Consider the following 15,540-nt stretch of genomic DNA (forward strand, 5'->3'; position numbering starts at 1 on the left):
GTAGCCACCAGTCCAGTAAGCCAGGTCCAAAGAGCTGCCGCCAGAGGGAAAAGACAAGACACTGAACAGGACAAACACAAAGACTTTGAACAAGACCACAAGAAGAACACACAGGGAAAAAACTAAAACTGTAAAAACAAAAGTAAAAGAAAAGAAACCAAGAGAATAGAACCGAAAAGAGAACAAAAAGCTAGAAACAAAAACCCAAAAAACTAGACTGACTAATCTAAATAAAACAACTAAACTAAAAGCTTGAAAAAGCTAAAACAAAATAAAGGCGGTCACAAGATGGGATCAAATAACAAACAAAAGAAAATCCAATATGCTACAAAAGAACTAAATGAAAAACTAGACTGACAAGGAGGGAAAAAAAATGAAGATACTATTAATACAACTAGGAGAAGACTTTTAAAGAAGCTTGTGCGCAGAGAGCAAACGCAACGAACCAGCAGTGACAATAGAGAAGACAGCACAATATAAAGGAACAGGACACATGAGGATCAGGTGCAGACAATCATGACCAACGAGGACCAGATAAGGAAAACAGGTGAAGACACTCCGGCAATGAGGGCTAAACAAGGGGGCGTGGTGACAGAAAACGAGGAGGCAGGACAAGGGGAGCACATGGCCAACATAAACAAAGACACAGCCATGTGCTCAGGCACAAGACAAACATGGAGACATAAAACAATGACAACCCAGACAGGGCTGTCAGGGCAGAACCCTGACAGTTCAGTGTATATTACTATTTCCATAATTAGTACTCTGTTTAAAATTAAAATTAAAAGTAACATTTGCTTTTTAACTGCTGTAGTAATCATGCAAATTCTTTCATTCACAGCACAATGTCGGTTTCATTGGAGAAGAGGGATGCGTGTTTCCCCTCGGACTGGGAGGATGACGAGCGAATGGCTTTCTTGTTCTCTGCCTTTAAAGAGAACCGAGATGTTGACTGTACAGACTGGGATGGGAAGATAGACTTCTGGAGTCCTCTGATCATTGATCACTGCAGGCGACGTGGATCGGTGTGTGTGAATCTGCAGGAGCTGAATGAGAGCTTCAGGAGGAAGGGCTCTGTTCCTCTGGGCTTGAGTACTGTACTTCAAAGCATGATTAGGTAAATCTCTGTCATCTCAAATATAGTGACGCGTTGATCAAATTGTTTAATCATTACATAGATTTATGGCATGCCATTTCGGATGTGTTTTATTGTCCTTTTAGAAGCGGGAAGGTGCAGAAGGAATCAGACTTTGCTGCAAACGTAGACTTAGGCTGGTTGTCGTGGGGTGTTGGACTCTTGTTAGTTCGACCTTTAAAATGGACTCTGTCTGCTCTGCTGGGGAGTGGGAGGGTCCCACTGGAGGAATCATTTGTTGTGATAGACCTGGTAAAAGTAAGTGACAAATTAACAGCATAAATACTCATTAATGCTTTTTTCAAGCCTATATACCTACTGCTCAAATGTCTGGGGTCAATAGAACATTTTTTTAACCTAACGAATACTAATGGGGCGTTCACACCAGACGCGACTTGCGCGAATAAATCGCGCTATTCGCGCGTAGTTGGACGCTTGAACATTTTGAGTTTACACGCTTCATTCGCCGTGAAATTCGCGTCATTCGCGCGTGACATTTACTTCACAACAGACGCGAATTCATGTCATGGGAGGGGCGTCTGCCACTAGTCAGCGGGAAAGTAGTTGTAAAATAGGTGAATGAGCTCAATTTGCCAGCTTTAGCTTGCTTGTAGTCTCAATATGTATATATATGTAGGTCAAATTGAGTAAAGAGCATTTTTTTTAAACTTACCAGATTGTCCGACCCCTTCACTCACTTTCTTCCAAGCAAGATCTATAAGCTATAAAAGTACAAAGATGTATGGTACAGCTCCGAGTAACCACAGACAGCAACGGTGATTTTGTCCTCCATTGTTGTTTCGGATTTCTGCCTCCGTCACTACTAGAGCAAGCTCCTGATTGGTTAACGCGGCGCGAATTTTCGCCAAAGTTCAGATTTTTGAACTTGCGCGTTTTGCGCGGCAATCGCTTGAAATGCTCAATGTGCGCCGCTTCATTCGCGCTATTCGTGCGTTTCGCGCCGCAGGATGACTATTCGCGTCTTTGCGTTGACTTAACATGTAATGGTGCGTTCACACCGCCCAAAACGTCAGCGTCAGTTGCGGCAAGATTACATGTAAAGTCTATGGTTGAGTCCGTCAGAGGCTCTGCGGTGCGTTGGATCCGTCAACTTTTCAATGCGTTAACTGCGTTTCAAGCGTCAACGCAGCAAACGCAAGCAACGCAGAAGTTCAGCTAGCTGAACTTTTGACGGACTTGACTCTCTTGACGCAGTGCGTCAACCAATCAGAGCGTCTCACTGTAGCGACGTCACCACACGTATCTTGAATGAAGCGGGAGCAGAAAAATAACATTTTCAACAATGGAAGAAAATAGCTCATTGTAGCCGTCTGCAATCGCAGAGAATTGTACAATCCGTCCTCGTTGTATAAAGTTAGAAATGAAAAGGAACTTGCTTGGATGAAGATTGCTGAAGAGATCGGTATGTCGGGTCAAATCTTTTCTCAACGTAATTATTTTCCATTTCGTTAGCTAGCGAAACATGGTCATGAGAAGATTCCAAAATGTCCAGTCCCTACTAGTTTGCCATGGTTTATTCAGGGGAAGAGTGCAAAAAGCGTTGGAGGAGTCTGACGGTGCGTTCACACTGGCACGTAGCGAGCGGGGCGAAGCGAGCGTTTTCAATTCATTCACATGGAAGTTGCGCGTAAACAGTCGCGTGGTGCATTTTGGGATTGGAAGCGGCGCGGAGATAGCGTTGAGAGCAGCTGACAGCGTCAAAAGGTTGGGCATTCCTCAACTTTATGCAAATTTCGAGCGCAAAACGCCGGCGACAACCAATCGCTGTGAAGAGTAGGCAAGGCAAGATTATGACGCGTGTTTCTGAAACTGGTGGATTACTGAGCTGAAATCACATTATTGAAAAAGTCAAGCAAAAGTAAATGTAGTTTGCATGTTGTTAGTATACGCTACAGTTTATTTTGCAAACCGCCGTTAAAATAAGACAATGGAACGTACATAGAGTGTGAACATTGTTTTTCAGAGGTGTGCTCAGCCCTAAATTAGACACTCCCCAAAGCAGTGGCGTTGTAGCGTTGCTAGCGGCACTGAGCGTGGATTTGACGCTGTAGTGTGAACGCACCGTGAGGGACAGAGCGTTGCCTGACGCGTGCGGTGTGAATGCACCAAAAAGCAAGCGTTGCAAGCTTCAACGTACATGCGTCAAACTAGATGCGTTGGGAGCGTTGCCTGACGCAGACAAAGTGTGCGGTGTGAACGCAGCATAAATCACTCACGCTTGCCGCTTTATTCGCGTCCGGTGTGAACGCACCATAAGACATTATATGATGCAATAATTTGTAATTAAAAAACAAACAAACACTGTATATTATTTATATGACGTGCAGGTAATTATCGGTCAGAGCTGAGTACAAGCTGTTTTTCCTCTTGCAGGAAAAGGCTGTGGCACTTTTGGCAGCATATCGGGCTTCTCCTTTAGCCACGCACTCTCTGCTGTCTTTCCAAGAGCTGCGTGCTCTCTCCTCTCACATCTGTTCGGATGAAAGCACGCTCTGCCTGGCTCTGCTGCAGCTACAGAGAGAGAAACACGTCACCGTCTCACTCCACGAAGGCGAGAAGGTGTGTTTGTGTCTAAAAGCTAACCTTGATGTAGCCACAAAGACTTTAGGAATAGAAAGTTGATGGGTTTTGAAAATGTTGTAGGTATTAATGCAGGTTTTACCTTTTTTAGTGAATCCTCACTACACTACCATTCATTTCTAAAAAAATAAACAAATAAATTAATTAAATTAATATTTCTGTTCAGTGAAGATGCATTACATTTGCATTAAGTATAGAATGTTTTTGTCTCACCTTTTCTTTTTTTGTGAGCTGCAAACTCTGAATTGCGAAAGAAAATAAAAATTAAAGTAAAAAGGTGAATCTTTAAAATGTTTCTCACAATTTAGAGTAAAAAATAAATTGTAATTGTGAGATTTACTTTTTTTATATTAACAGAACAGTGAGATGTAAACTCAGAATTGCAAGAATAAAAATTCTTAGAATTCTAACCTTTTTTTCTCAGAATTATGAGTATATAAAATATATAATATATAAAAAAATAAAAAGGTTAAAATAAAGGTAAATTCTGAGGTAAAGGTAAATTTCTTCAAAACTGAATAAAAAAAAAAACTAATTGCCAGAAAAAGTCATAATTGTGAGATTTCCTTGTTTATTATTACTCCATGGTAGAAACAGGCTGCTATAATAAAGACAATTATAATGTTACAATAATGTTACAACAGATTTCTATTTCAAATAAATGCTGCTATTTATTCAACAAAGATTACAATACAAAAGCAAAAGTACAAATAAAATAAGGTAAATCTTTATATTTTTCCTCACAATGCAGAATAAAAAAATCTGAATTTCTAGAAAAAAGTCTTAATTGTGAGATTTACATTTTTATATCTCACAAAAACAGCTGTGAGATAAAAAGTCAAAATGTTGCTTATATACAGATTACACACACACACACACACACACACACACAGGTGCTGGTCATATAATTAGAATATCTTCAAAAAGTTGATTTATTTCACTAGTTCCATTCAAGTGAAACTTGTATAATGTATACATTCATTCCACACAGACTGATATATTTCAAGTGTTTATTTATTTTAATTTTGATGATTATAACTGATAACTAATGAAAACCCCAATTCAGTATCCCAGAAAATTAGAATATTACTTCAGACCAATACAAAGAAAGTATTTTTAGAAATCTTGGCCAACTGAAAAGTATGAGCCTGTACAGCACTCAATACTTAGTGGCCTTCAGTTCTTCTGCATTGTTGGGTCTGGCATATCGCATCTTCCTCTTCACAATACCCCAAAGGTTTTCTTTTGGGTTAAGGTCAGGCGAGTTTGCTGGCCAATTAAGAACAGGGATACCATGGTCCTTAAACCAGGTACTGGTAGCTTTGGCACTGTGTGCAGGTGCCAAGTCCTGTTGCAAAATGAAATCTGCATCTCCATAAAGTTGGTCAGCAGCAGGAAGCATGAAGTGCTCTAAAACGTCTTGGTATACAGCTGCGTTGACCTTGGACCTCAGAAAACACAGTGGACCAACACCAGCAGATGACATGGCACTCCAAACCATCACTGACTGTGGAAACTTTACACTGAACCTCAAGCAACGTGGATTCTGTGCCTCTCCTCTCTTCCTCCAGACTCTGGGACCCTGATTTTCAAAGGAAATGCAAAATTTACTTTCACCAGAGAACATAACTTTGGACCACTCAGCAGCAGTCCAGCCTTTTTGTCTTTATCCCAGGTGAGACGCTTCTGACGCTGTCTGTTGTTTAAGAGTGGCTTGACACAAGGAATGCGACAGCTGAAACCCATGTCTTGCATACGTCTGTGCGTAGTGGTTCTTGAAGCACTGACTCCAGCTGCAGTCCACTCTTTGTGAATCTCCCCCACATTTTTGAATGGGTTTTGTTTCACAATTCTCTCTATTGCTTGTACACTTTTTTTTCTACCACATCTTTTCCTTCCCTTCGCCTCTCTATTAATGTGCTTGGACACAGAGCTCTGTGAACAGCCAGCCTCTTTTGCAATGACCTTTTGTGTCTTGCCCTCCTTGTGCAAGGTGTCAATGGTTGTCTTTTGGACAACTGTCAAATCAGCAGTCTTCCCCATGATTGTGTAGCCTACAGAACTAGACTGAGAGACCATTTAAAGGCCTTTGCAGGTGTTTAGAGTTAATTAACCTTTTTAGAGTGTGGCACCAGGTGTCTTCAGTACTGAACCTTTTCACAATATTATAATTTTCTGAGATACTGAATTCGGGTTTTTATTAGTTGTCAGTTAGAATCATCAAAAGTTAAAGAGTTAAAGAATTCTGAGTATAATAATTCTATATAAAAAAGGTAAAAATAAAATAAAGGTTAATCTTAATTCAGACTTTTTTCCTAAAAAATATAATTGCTAGACAAAAGTCAATAATTGTGAGATTTAGTTATTATTTTAGATATTTAGATATTTATTTTTATTATTATTCTCTGGCAGAAACGGGCTTCTATAGTAAAGACATGTATAATGTTACAAACGATTTCTATTTCAGATAAATGATGTTTATTTTAACTTTCTATTCATCAAAGAACCATTTTAAAAAAACATGGTTTTCGAATTTATTATTCATAATAATAAGTATTTCTTGTGAAGCAATTCAGCATATTAGAATAATTTCAGAAGAATCTTGTGACACCAAAAATTGGAGTAATGGCTGCTAAAAATTCATGTATAATTTTAATTTTAGAATATATTAAAATAGAAAGCAGTTATTTTAAATTGTAATAATGTTTTTGTATTTTGTGTACTGGATTTGTTTTATCAAATGAAGGCTGTGTTGGTGAGTAGAAGAGATTCCTTTCAAAAATAACTGTTTTGAATGATAATGTGTAGGTAATATCTGATACATTTAAGTTCCAACATTTGTCTTAAATGTGTTAAAATCACTTGTTTGGTTTCAGATTGCTCCGTTCTAATTGAACTTTTGATCTGTCCATGTATAGCTGGTGAAATTTAGTCAGGCAGGACAGGGTCGTGTGTCTCCTGTGAGCGAGGTGGACCTGGGCATCTATCAGCTCAAGCGCAGTGAAAAGCTTCTGGAGGAGAGGGTGGAGGCGTTGGGACAGGAAGCAGAAAAGTGAGCCAGTTTATCTAAATTGTATTTATGTTATTGCGGTCAGGTGTAATTACAATGGCGCTGCAGCTAAAAGATGTTGTCTAATGTGCAGGTGCAAGCAGCAGGCCAAGTCACTGCTTAAAGAAGGAAAGAAATCACAGGTATGAGCACACTTTGTGTTTTGGGTCTATTGTAATAAGCAAGAAATTAGTTTTATTGGATTCCCACCTTTTTCTGTCACAGGCCTTGAGGTGTTTACGTGGGAGCAAGCGGGTGGAGAAGAAAGCAGATCGTCTGTTTGCTCAGCTCGAGACAGTGAAGGGCATCCTGGACAGAATAGCAAACTCCCAAACCGACCGCCTGGTGAGACACGCAAACACACAGATGCACTGACAGTCTGCTGTAAGTGACAACACATGCTGTTGGCTAACACCAGTGACATCACCCACGCTTTGCCACGTCGCACTCGTACAGGCCAGCACTCTATTGTGCTTTCTCTTGTCCACATTTTTCTGAAATTAATGTAGTGTGCACTGCTTAAAGCAGGAATTCCCCTTTTTTTTGGCGAACCCCTTTGACCTAAAATATTTACTTGATGTACGCCCTGACAATATTTCAGTAATTTAAAAACACATTCATATGCTCATGGTTCTCTGATGTTGTTTAACGATCATATGAAATTATGACCACACAATTAATATTTTAATTGTGTTTGCAATTGTTACTCTCAAATAATTACATAAAGATCTGCAATATTTTCCCACAGGTTGTTTATCCTGAAAATTTACATTTTATTAGGGTTGCAACAACTAATCGGAAAAATCTATTATTATCGATAATGAAAATTATCCACAATAATTCTCATTATGGATTAACTGGGTCCGCCCACAGTGAACATACAACTTCAGAGGGTTGTGTCAAATTACAGCACTGAATGACGCATTTCTATGGACAAAATGCATTTAAAAATAGTGGAGGAAACAGAATGAGATGCTGCAGGAGAGTTACGTGATTCAAACCCAAAACATGAGAATTCTTTATTTTAAACTTTAAGCTAATAGCGTAATGGCTTGCCCTGTGAGGCGCTTTGACAGATTTGTTTGCATCCTCAGCATGAAAGCTTTCAGTTTACGGTCATATCCTTGTCTGTAAATGTCACAAATTCACACGAGCATTTCCATTTTTGCATAAAAGTCCATTCTGACAGTTTGTGTTAATTTTAAATCTGTACTGAATGAGCATCAGACAGGAACACAGAGAGGGAGACAATTAATACTCAGCACAAAAACATTCATTTTGCTGAAATATCTGTTGTTGAATGTTAAATTTATGTTTAAAAGCCATGTAGTGCACATATTTATGGAGAGTAGGGACTGTAAAGGGATAACAGCGTGTAATTATCTTATATATAAATATCAGACGCTTCATAGCCGCCTTTTATATAAAGAAATGACAGTAAACGTGACTTTGATCAAAGTAAACGCGTGTTCCTACAGAACATTCCTCTTATCTGTTGGTTAACACGGAGTTTGTTTTTATTCATCTTTATTATCTGTATTAGGCTATTCTTTTCATTTTTAATGTAGAGATATAAACTTTGTTCACTTTATACAGTGCTTAACAAATTTAATCTAATAAATTAATAACTGCGTTTTCATAGCTTTCGGTTGGCACATTTGTTTGAAGGACATTGGGCAGAATGTGGCATAGTGTGATTTTCGTCAATAAAATAAAAAAAATAGATTTTTAAGCCAATTAATCAAAAAAAATAATCGACCAACTAATCGATTATCAAAATAATCGTTAGTTGCAGCCCTACTTTTTGTTATTTTTCATCGGTAACAGGCCTCCACTAGCATTCATGCTTAAAAGTTGCCAGATGTCAAGAGTTTATATCCTCCAATCAGAGCTTTTCTTTTAGGCTACATCTACATTAATCCAGATACATTTGAAAACAGAGTAAGCGTTTTCAAATGTTTTCCAAAAGTTTCCCATCCTGACTGAAATGTCGGAAAACATTACATTTGCCTTACTGCGCATGTGTAAAAACTAATAAAACAGGGATCCCATGGTTCATGGAATTTCTGGAATATCATGGAATTTTAAAAGGTCTATTCCAGACATTAACAGTCAGGGAATGTTATATTTATTTTGTCCAAGTCATGGAATATCAGGGATTTTTGTTTGTTTTTAATTAAATTTTTTTGTTTCCTTTTATCAAAATGTAATTTTTCTATACCGTATTTTGTTTTATTGCGTTGTTTCACGCATTTTGCCTATTGTTATGGTTATAAAAACATAAAAAAGGTAAATTAATTTCTGTATAAATAGTACAGAAAAATATCAAAGTGCATTTAACAGGTAAAAGCAAAAAGAAAAAAAATAGTGTATATGTGTTTTGTACTAAAAACGTCTGTGAACAAGTAAATAAAGCTTGCAAATAGATGCATCCATAGATTATAGGTCATGGAAATTAAGCTTTTTAATCAGTTAAAGTCAGGGAAAAGTTAGGGAATTTGACATTTGGCTTAGAGAGGGAACCCTGATAAAAGCTTAATGAGATGATACAGATGGATAAGACATATGTTTTCACGCAATTCTTCTAGTAGGATCATTTTATTTATGGAAATCTCAATTTCGGTAATGGCAATTGTGACAAGATTTTCTGTCATCTTTTTAGGACTGTAATATGAAAAGTGTCCAAAGTAAATATATTTAGCAGCAGTGTGAAAGTGAATGGCACATAACAAGCACAATTACTGGTATAAACATAGATACACTATATTGCCAAAAGTATTGGGACACCCCCTTGTAATGAACAGGTTTGACTACTTTAGACATTTCCATGAGAACAAATCTTAAAGTTTAAGCCTATAATGATATTCTAGGGAATTGTGTGCTTCTAATTTTACAGGAACAGTTTGGACAGGACTCTTTTCTGTTCTAACTCTGTGCATAAGGCAAGGTTCATAGAGAAATGACTGATTCAGTCAGTGTGGAAGAATTTGACTGGTCTGCAGAAAGCAAAGTCCTAATCTCAGCTGAACACCTCTGGAGCCAAAAACCCATCATCAAACATTAATGATTAGTACATACACTACATGGGACAAAAGTATTGGGACACTCCCCTCTTTAGAACAGAAAAGGCACTTCCAAAACTGTGGCAACAAATTTGGAAACATACTTACTGCATTTAAAAATTGTATTTCCGTCTTTGTTGCAACAGTTTTGTATTTGTCTAAAATGACTACCCTTATGTACAAGTCATTTGTGTTTGGTGATGAGTTTTTAGCTAAAGGTCTGCATTTAAAGTCACACCAGAGGAGTTCAGCTGGGATTAGGACTTGGCTTTCTGCAGACCAGTCAAGTTCTTTCACACTGACTGAATCAATAATTTCTCTGTGAACATTGCCTTATGCACAGAGGCATTGACATGTTAGAACAGAAAAGGGTCCTATCCAAACTGTTGCTATAAAATTAGAAGCACACAATTCCCTAGAATATCATTATTTGCTTAAACATTAACCCCCGGTTTCACAGACAAGGCTTAAGCCTAGTCCTAGACTAAAATGTAAATCTGAGTTGTTTCAACTAAAATAAAATTGCACTGATTGATCCTAAAATATATTAGTGCCTTTGTTTTGTCTCAAGATGCACACCAGTAATGTTTTTATTCTAATCACATTTATGAAAATTGCTTAAATGTCCTAATTGAACTTTGGCCTAATCTTGGCTTAGTCAAAACCCTGTCTGTGAAACCGGGCCTAAGATTTGTACTCATGGAAATTACTAAAATAGTCAAACCTGTTCATTAAAAGGGGGTTTCCCGATACTTTTGGCAATATAGTATATTTATTGGTACAATATGTGTCACATGACTAAACATGCGTCATCGTTTTCAAAAGCCTGTTTTTACAGTCCACACTACAAAGCGAAAAGGCCGTTTTTGCAGAGTGTTTTCAAAAAGCTCAGTTTTCCTTGACAAACAAAACGCTGTCTTAGTGTGGATGGAAGGCCAAAACAGAGAGAAAAATATGCATTTTAAAGCAACACTAAGTAACTTTTCCCTCAACGCTCCCTCTACTGGTTGGAAGCGGAATTGTCCATTACCGCTGCCGTAAATAATTTAGCCTACCGTCGCGTCACATGCACGTTATTTGTTTGGAGGCTATCCAGGACCGGCTTTGGAAATAAAGATGTCCAGTGACAAGGTAGAGTATGTTGTATGACTTTATAAAAGTATGAAAACCGTTTGTGAAGCCTGCCGTAAAGCAAGTCGCATTTGTAGTCTCATTTGAACTACAAAACCGCGACCCGACGACCCAAACTTACACAGTGCTGTTATGGCCGATAGAGGGTCGCAAAGCGAATAAGAAAGTGCCGTTTCACCCTGTTATGAGTTGATGAACCACTGACACGAGTTCGGAAACATTATTTTAAGGTAAAAACAACTCTTTAGTGTTGACAATTCCGCTTCCAACCTGTAGAGGGAGCGTTGAGGGAAAAGTTACTTAGTGTTGCTTTAAATCAGGGGTCCCCAAACTAAGGCCCTGGGGCCGAATGCGGCCCGCCCCCACATTTGGACCGGCCCTCTGAACAATGCCAGCGACATATTTTGAAAATGAAAAATGAAAATGAAAAATTTTTAATATATGTTTTACTTATATCGGTATTTGATAATAAAGGTTGGCTTTCAAACTAAAATTTCTTAGTTTATTTTTTTTATTATTATCACAGCCTAATTATTTGTTAAATTCACCAGCAAAATGGTACATTCAACATAATGTGTTATCGCGTTCGAACAGGTGATGCGCGAGCCAGCTAGAAAATTCAGAGCGATGACAAAATGACTCAATAGCATTTGAGGTGAAACTAGCACTGCTTGTGGGACAAGTGCAAAAGCAAGACTTCACTTCTCTCCCAGTTATCCAAAGTTTTTCAGCTGAGAAACCAGTGGCCCCATTCCCAGTTGAAAAGTCTGTGGAAGCGCTGAAAAGGCTGAAGGCAGAGTTTGACGTGTGATTTAAAAAACACAGTGGTTTCTTGAGTCGATTTTGCTTTACAAGCCTCTCAAGGCTGCAGTTCTCTCAGTTGGTTGTGCATCTTTTTCTTCTACATTTTTCCTTCCACTCAACTTTCTGTTAACATGCTTGGATACAGCACTCTGTGAACAGCCAGCTTCTTTGGCAATGAATGTTTGTGGCTTACCCTCCTTGTGAAGGGGGTCAATGCTTGTCTTCTGGACAACTGTCAGGTCAGCAGTCTTTCCCATGATTGTGTAGCCTAATGAACCAAACTGAGAGACCATTTTGACGACTCAGGAAAACATTGCAGGCGTTTTGAGTTGATTAGCTGATTAGCATGTCACCATATTCTTATTTGTTGAGATTGTGAATTGGTGGGTTTTTGTTAAATGTGAGCCAAATCACAATTAAAAGTACCAAAGACTTACTACTTAGAGTACTTCACTCTGTGTGCATTAAATTTATTTACACAATTTGATAATATATGAACTTTCTAATTTAATGAGATGCTCCTGTATATCTTTTGAAAAGAAATGATCATTTGTCTGTGTGGTGCATAACAAAATAAACTATTCTAGCATAGTACAAATACAGGTAAAATCATAATAAAATAATAATACTACTACTAGTCAGTCCGGCCCATGGAATTTTCTTTTGTAAACCAACCCGGCCCCCCATCAAAGAAAAGAAAATTATGTGGCCCTTTTAGAAAAAAGTTGGGGGACCCCTGCTTTAAATGAAAACGTATTAGTGTGGACAAGGCCGTAAAGAGACACTGTTTTACTTAATCTCCACAATCTGGCAACCATTTGCACATGCTCTCTTACACTGCGGAAAAAGCACTGATGTTTGAAAACACCAGCAAACGTACGTTGGAATTCAGCAATCTCTAAAAGTGCAATCCAGTTAGTCTGTGTTCCCTTACACAGCTGTTTGTGCTGTATGCAGTGACTAAATCTGCCTTTAAACCTTCTCATTAATGAACTAAATAAACCTATATCTCGAACTATATTGTTTACGATTGCGGTGGTTTGGTGAATAAATCCACTTATGCAAACTCTGTGACAAAATACAGTAATTATTGACAAAAAACACTAATATAATTTGGATTCAATGGGTCAATATCAAACAATTTCACATGTTTAGCTTTTGAGAGAAGCGTCTTGTTTTACCAGTTTTTATCCACCGTATTTTTCCCATAAGAGCTGACGTGGCCATTTGTAAATTTAATGTGTCTGGCTTCTGGTCTCATCTGCATCCAGCTACTTTTAGCTGTACATAACAGCTTGTTTTGCTGCTTGATATTGCAAACTGGTGTGTCTTATTATATTATTGTAATCTATTATCTTAATTATGAACACAATGGTTTGTAGTGCAAACAGTTTTACCGTTTACTGCGCGTTGTTATTTTTCTCGCTATTTCCCTACGGTGGCTTATGAACCAGAAGTCTCACACATTACCAGAAAACAATAACAATAACTTACTTCGACATTGAAAAATAAGGTGGATAATGTAGAGTGTGTGTTTATTATATAGGCTAAATATAATTTATCAGGAAACTACATGAGGTAAAAGAAACTATGCATAGAAGTTGATGTCCGCTTCATAAGAGAAACGCAAAATGTGAAAATGTTAAATGAAAAAAGAAATTCCTCAAATGACAATAACTGTGATTAATAATCGTGATTATAAATTTTGAGCAAATTCATTATATAATGACATTTAAAATGTATTTTTAGTGTTTTATTTAGATTTATTTTAATTTTACATTTGTATAACTTAATCATTAGTTTAATAGTTATAATTATTATTATACAACTCACAAACGCTCAAAGGTTCACGAAACCTTGTTATTATTCTAATTCAGTCATTATTCACACATCTTCATATCTGCTGTTTTTTTTCTCCCCTTTTTTAAACATGAAAAAGCATATTCCTCTTTCAAATCAAGTCATACAAAAGCTTTGACTGAAATTTAATTTGCTATTCTTCCTCCTTAGAATTACGTTCACTAATCATATGCACTTTTATGGTGTTTTTGTCTTTCTGGGGTTCGACAGATGACATAATCACAATAAGCTGTCACTTTATCTGAAACTTCCAGTGAACTTCTCTCTGATGATTTGTGTATATTTCTTCAGTCATTTAGTTCACATCTCAAAATCCAACCAACAAAACCATGTCTCTGCCCTGGTTGCCTTCTGCAATAATGCCACTACTTCAGTGTCATTATTATTTTAATGTTTTAAATCTCATATTCACTTGAACTGACAGTTCTGAAGCATTCAAAATTGTTTTGCAAGCACCTAACATGATATATTTTAACTAAAATGTAAATAGTACACTGAAGCAAATACATTACACATTGCTTAATAAACTGTTTTCATATGTGTGAACAGGTGATGCAGGCATACCAGGCAGGTGTGGCGGCTTTGAGAATCTCCCTGAAGGGTGTGACTGTGGAGCGAGCAGAGAATCTGGTTGATCAGATACAGGAGGTGATTCATCAGAAACAATATTATTTATAATATAATTACTTCTTTTAAAAAAATAATGTCTTTATTTTCTGTTTCATTTATGCTTTTTGCACAGTTATGCGACACTCAGGATGAAATCAACCAGACTCTTGCCAGTGGGACGCTGGATTCTGGTATAAGTTTAACTTTGTTTTTTTTTCCCTATATGTATTTTTTTAGACTATATGCATTTCCTAGATGTATTCTGTGTATCAGCAATGTCTTTGAACCTTGAGAACTTTTCATGGGTGTGGAGTAATGGGTGTAAGTGGTTTGCTATGATTGGTATTTCTGCCTTTCAGGCTTCTACTGTTCATTAATGCATGACAATAACTGTTCCACAGCTAAGCTGGATCAAGACTTTACCATACAACTAATGCTTTATGCTCTCATAGGTGAGGATTCAGAGGAGTTGGAGGAGGAGCTGAAGTCATTATTGGAGAAAACCATCCCAGATAACAACGTGCTCCCAGCGGTTCCGACACATCCCTTTTCTCCTCCAAAGAAAGCGGGTATCCCAGATGCAGATTTTGTCCAGTCTCTGCCCTCCGTGCCTGATTTCAGTCTAGGCATTACAGATGAGGAGCTGGACAGAGAACTAAGTCGACTTACAGTCTCTGACACAGGTTCCTTTATATAAAGTTATTTCTGAAATGCCACTAGTTAATAGTGTTTGATAAGGCAAGCATCACTGATATTATTGCTCATACTTGAAAATTCTTTTTTTTCCGTACATATTTTATAGTCATTTTAGTACTGATACAATAATACCAGTAGATTTCCGTCTAAATAAAGCCTTGAGGATTTACCTCTTGCAAGTGAACAGTTGAAGTCAAAAGTTTACATCCCCCTTTCAGAATCTGCAATATGTTAATTATTTTACCAAAATAAGAGGGGTCATACAAAATGCATGTTTTTGTTTATTTAGTACTGACCTGAATAAGATATTTCACATAAAAGATGTTTACATACAGGAAAATAGTTGAATTTGAAAATATTAGGTCATTTTCAATGTGTACATACACTTGATTCTTAATACTGTGTTGTTACCTGAATGATCCACATCTGGTTTTTTTTTTTTTGGTTTAGTGGTTTAGAGTCCCTTGTTTTCCTGAACAGTTAAACTGCCTGCTGTTCTTGGTTCTTTCGTTTTCCAGCATTTTTGTGTATTTGAATTGATTTTGAGATCCATCTTTTCACACTGAGGACAACTGAGAGACTCATATGCAACT

The 15,540-nt window shown here is 37.5% G+C and overlaps 1 protein-coding gene across 2 annotated transcripts in view; it reads left to right on the plus strand.

The window, feature by feature from the left end:
• Positions 1-15,233, plus strand: part of chmp7 (charged multivesicular body protein 7) — a 35,726-nt gene extending 20,493 nt beyond the window's left edge. Inside the window, exons 2-10 of one of the 2 annotated variants that reach the window (XM_073819566.1) lie at positions 842-1,117; positions 1,222-1,393; positions 3,530-3,715; positions 6,655-6,788; positions 6,880-6,928; positions 7,011-7,130; positions 14,192-14,290; positions 14,385-14,442; positions 14,704-15,233. In XM_073819566.1, coding sequence (XP_073675667.1) covers positions 846-1,117; positions 1,222-1,393; positions 3,530-3,715; positions 6,655-6,788; positions 6,880-6,928; positions 7,011-7,130; positions 14,192-14,290; positions 14,385-14,442; positions 14,704-14,948 — 1,335 coding nt within the window. In that variant the 5' untranslated portion in view covers positions 842-845 and the 3' untranslated portion in view covers positions 14,949-15,233. The remainder of the gene's footprint in view (positions 1-841; positions 1,118-1,221; positions 1,394-3,529; positions 3,716-6,654; positions 6,789-6,879; positions 6,929-7,010; positions 7,131-14,191; positions 14,291-14,384; positions 14,443-14,703) is intronic. The other variant, XM_073819565.1, reaches the window with a different exon arrangement.
• Positions 15,234-15,540: the final 307 nt, after the last annotated feature.

The sequence above is a fragment of the Garra rufa genome, chromosome 15 (assembly GCF_049309525.1).
Source record: "Garra rufa chromosome 15, GarRuf1.0, whole genome shotgun sequence".
Lineage (NCBI taxonomy): Eukaryota > Metazoa > Chordata > Actinopteri > Cypriniformes > Cyprinidae > Garra > Garra rufa.